The sequence below is a fragment of the Haematobia irritans genome, chromosome 4 (genome assembly GCF_050003625.1).
Source record: "Haematobia irritans isolate KBUSLIRL chromosome 4, ASM5000362v1, whole genome shotgun sequence".
Taxonomy (NCBI): Eukaryota; Metazoa; Arthropoda; class Insecta; order Diptera; family Muscidae; genus Haematobia; species Haematobia irritans.
In genome coordinates, this window is record NC_134400.1 from 167,615,803 (window position 1) to 167,620,430 (window position 4,628).

General features: G+C 33.2%; 1 protein-coding gene across 1 annotated transcript; it reads right to left on the bottom strand.

The window, feature by feature from the left end:
• Positions 1-2,225: 2,225 nt before the first annotated feature.
• Positions 2,226-3,932, bottom strand: LOC142233879 (uncharacterized). Its single transcript, XM_075304942.1, has 3 exons — positions 3,695-3,932; positions 2,905-3,142; positions 2,226-2,833 (listed from the first exon to the last, which is right to left on the bottom strand). Exons 1-3 carry the CDS (start codon positions 3,865-3,867, stop codon positions 2,597-2,599), a joined length of 648 nt encoding a protein of 215 aa, XP_075161057.1. The 5' UTR covers positions 3,868-3,932; the 3' UTR covers positions 2,226-2,596.
• Between the last annotated feature and the right edge of the window lie 696 nt (positions 3,933-4,628).

A 4,628-nucleotide genomic window follows, 5' to 3' on the forward strand; every position in this document is an offset into this window, starting at 1 on the left:
CCAAGCAAACATTAAAAGGAATGTAAACAGAGACACTCCCAAAAAAAAAAAAAAAACTTCAGGTTTCACAGATAATATGGCTCTAACAGTCAGGGGAAAATTCTCATTTCAAATAGAGCACAAGCAGTACAAAGAACCCTCTGGATGACTGAGAAATGGTAGAATCAGAATTAGTCATTTACTGCAAAGAATAAAAAATTCCCACCATTTTATTTCGGTTCCTTGGTTGGTATTGGAATTCCCTTTGGTGAGTGTGCAAAATACTTCGGAGTTATATTTGATAGCCCAGCAAAAAAAATTGGAAGTTGTTCCACAGACATTTCTTTTAAAGCCCATCCCAGAATCCCCCATAGAGTTTTTTCAACTTCCTTTTGGACAAGTCCACAAACATTTACTCTAAAGCGCATCGTGGGATCCCCAATAATTTTTTTCCACTTCCGATGCAGTCCTTTTGCACAAGTGCACAAACATTTCTTCTAAAGCGCATCTTGGGATCCCCCAATGATTTTTTTCTACTTCCGATGCAGTCTTTGTGGACAAGTATTAGAAAGAACGCCATCAGGCTATTTTAAGTGCAAATTTTGGACAATTAAATTTTACAAAAAAATAGAAAACTAATAAAAAATAGAAGATTATAAAAAAGTAAAAAAATAATAATAAATAATAATTTCATCCCCGCTGGGATTTGAGCCTGTGCCGTTTGACTTTTTCGCTTCCATGGAAGTTCTTTTGAGAAGGCTTTGCAAATTAAGAGATTTTTTTTTATATATATATATTTTTTTTTAATTTTTAATGGAAAAAATATATTTATACGAAAATATATGCCGAAAATAAAAAATAAAAACGATGTATAATATAAAAAAATAATTTTTTAGAAAAATATTTGATAAAAAAATTGCCGCTGGTGAGATTTGAACTTGCGTTTCTTATTTTTTCGTTCATACTAATAAAGAACATCTCGAGAAGCAATTAGAATGTTATTCCTTGGTGTCGTATTACGATCATATCATTTGAATTGACATTTCGACACTTTATGTTCAATGGCGTTTGTGGCTGAGTGTGCAAAGGTGTTCTGTTATGGTGCCATCAAAACCAGGTTCAACTCCTGGCCGGAGCGAAAAAGTTTTTTAAATTGTAAAAAAATTAGATAATAGGAAAATAATAGTGTAATAAAAAATATGGTTGAAAAAAAAATGAAATTGGTTGAAAAAAAATTTTTGCTTTTTAAATTTCTTCATTCAAATTAACTTCCGTCCTATGACAATCCCATGCAAAATTCATTGGAGATGATCCAAGTTTGCACTACTTCCGGATCACAGATTGGGGATCCAAACTACACTAATAGAAAAAATTACGTTCCATAGTCGTGAACGGACGGTGACAAAATGAAACGGAAACGTTCACAAAAAATCAAAACGGAATGTTCACAATTTCGTCCACGGGCGTTCACAATTTCATGAACGGCATTCGTTTTTCTTTGGCCATGAAAAGTCTTAAAATAATCGTTAGACGTTATTATGGCAACTCCCTCGGTGGTGCAATGTGCTAAGGCGACTGTTAACGCGTATGGTGCAGGAAACACAGGTTCGAGTCACGCTAGCGGAAGTTTTTTTTTTTAATTTTGTTTATAAAGTCGTAACCATAACGTTGTCAGATCATGAACGCTGGTTGTTGTTTTGACAACGCATGGTGTCATTTTATCGTTGTCAGATTGACAGCGCCTGTTCACAGTTTGACACCACATGTGTGTTGATTCACTTTCATGAACGAATCGTTTTGAAATGAGCACGCCGTGCATGATTTTTTCTATGAGTGTACTTTTTTGGAAGCTCTTTTTTCTGGGTAGGCGCTTGAATTTCAGGCTCTACGAAATAACGCCCCAATGAAATAAGACCCCAAAGAGAAAATGAAATAAGGCCCCAAAAATTGGGGTATTTTTTCACAACGAAATAAATCCCCAAAACATATATGAAATAAAGACCCAAAATATGAAATAGCGTCCCAAATGTGTATGAAATAACACCCCAAAAATTTTGACCAAAAAATTCAGGATTTAAACATGTTTTTATTTACCCAAAAAAAATTACTTCAATAGAATTCAAAAACGACAAATTTTGAAAAGCATACATATTAATTAAATTAATATAAATATTCAATACGTAAATAAGTATAAATCAAATTATTATTCAAATTGTAAATCAATATATACATGAACATTGCTGCGCTATAAATTACAAAAATACTATTAAGGTGTCTTCGACCGGTTGGCGACAGTAAGGACAACTATATTTTTCCAAATTCTTGGATACTGCATTGGCTTGCAAAATTAAATTGCATTCAGAACAAATCTTTAAATGTTTACACGGCAATAAGATCACATTTGATTTCCTATCCCTGCAAACAATGCATTCATGTTCATTTGAATCATGGTGTGAAATTTCTGAAGCCTCATCTTCCGAAGTATCTTCATCTTCCTCAAAAATACTAATTTCTGGAGCCATATCGACACAAATTTTATTCCGTTCGTACACCATCCGGGATAAGAAAGTATCAGCCGTTATTTTTCCTTGTTTTAGCTGCAATGTGGATTCTTCGATTAGTCTGTGACGCAACGCGTCCTGTTTTTTTTTTTTCGTTTGCACAGAGTTCCTCCACCCTCAACGCATTGTTCGAACTGTCTACTTTTGAAGAATTCCTCGTTGCGTATGACGGCTACGAATTTAAAAAAGTCTCCACCTCTGTCAGCACTTCGTCCCAACACACCATTATAGGCTTCTACTGCCGAAGTAGTCCTGGTTTTTTGATTGTAAACGCTAAAATTTTTAGACCCAATCTGAAAAAGATTTTAAGAGTTATGGTGCAACTATATCATACTGGAGTAACTCAAAATAATCTATATCACACCTTTTGTATCCATTGCCTTTCGTAGTAATTTAGAAATGGTAGGAATACACCTTCACTATCCATTAAAAATATCTTGCCTTTAATATCTCGAAAAGAGGTCCCAATGAGATTTGGTGGAAGGAGTGGAAGCGCCATTATTTTGTGGTATTCTGCAGAAGCTGGTTTCGAAGATTTTATATATTGTAAAAGCTGTTTGTGGCTCCGCATATTTCTTTTAATTGCTTGGCAGTAATGGAACCTATTAGTAATAAAAATATGTTAAATGTATTAGTGTTATCTGTAACGAAGAACTGCTTTTCGAAATATATAAATAAAACAGTATCGGACGATACAAAACTGGAATGACGTTTTATGGATGAGTTTTGAGAAATGTTTTTGCAAGTAAGAAAGACAATTTGGGCGATTGATTGACAAACTACATGTAAAAGTTGACATTTGATGAATATGTAGGCTAGAAAAAGAAAATTCGCGCGAATTTTCTTTTTCTAGCCTACATATTCATCAAATGTCAACTTTTACATGTAGTTTGTCAATCAATCGCCCAAATTGTCTTTCTTACTTGCAAAAACATTTCTCAAAACTCATCCATAAAACATCAATCCAAAAATATATGAATAAAGAGTATCGATAATATCTCATGTATTTCGATAGTCTTCTTTGAAACATATTCGACATTTACCAACCATACATTTTAAGAGTCGGAGGTGTTTAATAGAGAAAATTTGCCTCGACATAATTGATAAACATTATCAATTTAAAAATTATATATTTTAAACCCAATATTACTTACCAGCATCCAACCATCTTTATTCCAGGATAAACTTGTTTGATCGATTGTCTCAACGCTTCTTCATAATCTGTGATGACTACCGATGGTTCCATATTATATATATTTTCCTTTATGTAGTGAAAAAGCGAATCATATATCTTTTTTGTTTTTCCATCCATTAATACAAAAAACATTGGAAATATCTAAAAGCATTAAAATAATTACAATTTGAAATGTTGAGTGCAATATAACTAACCTCATCAAAATATTCAATATATATCACTAAAAGTTGTTTGAAACAACCCTTTGGTACAATTTTGAAAGTGCCGTCAATTAAAATAGTTCTATTGGCAGGCAAAATATTTTCCCTGACTAGTTGCGTTGTTTTCAGTGAAATACATGCCGTAAAAAAATGTCGGGGACTCAATTCATCTTTAGTCTCGCCAAAATGTTTCCACACACTTTCAAAGTTGAACGCTTCAACCACTTCGATTGGGCGCTCCGGCGATGAAATGAAGTGTGGCCTGACTAAATATTGTAATCCTCTTTGGATCTTCGAGAAATTTATATTTTTCGTACTTTCCTGGTTGCTAAAAATTTAAAAATATCTTATTAAACAAAAAATTGGGCTGTAAGGGAAAAATTTAATTTACCTCTCACAAGTTCTTCTATAGGCCGTGCGAATTTTGCTTATCGCAGTTTTTTCGTTTCCAAAAGTCGCAGCAAGCTCTTGACATGAATCTTTAATGTCTTTTAGAGCTTTAAATTCTGTATATACCTTCTCCTCGGTATCGTGATTATGTTCAACATAATTTTTAGCTTTCACACAGACACCATTGGGAAGCAAATTTACACGGGCTTTGCATGCTTTTTGTCTGCATTCGTATTTAATTATATCTTTATACACTGATTTTTTTTTATATATATATTTTTGCTCTATAACATAAAGAAGTTC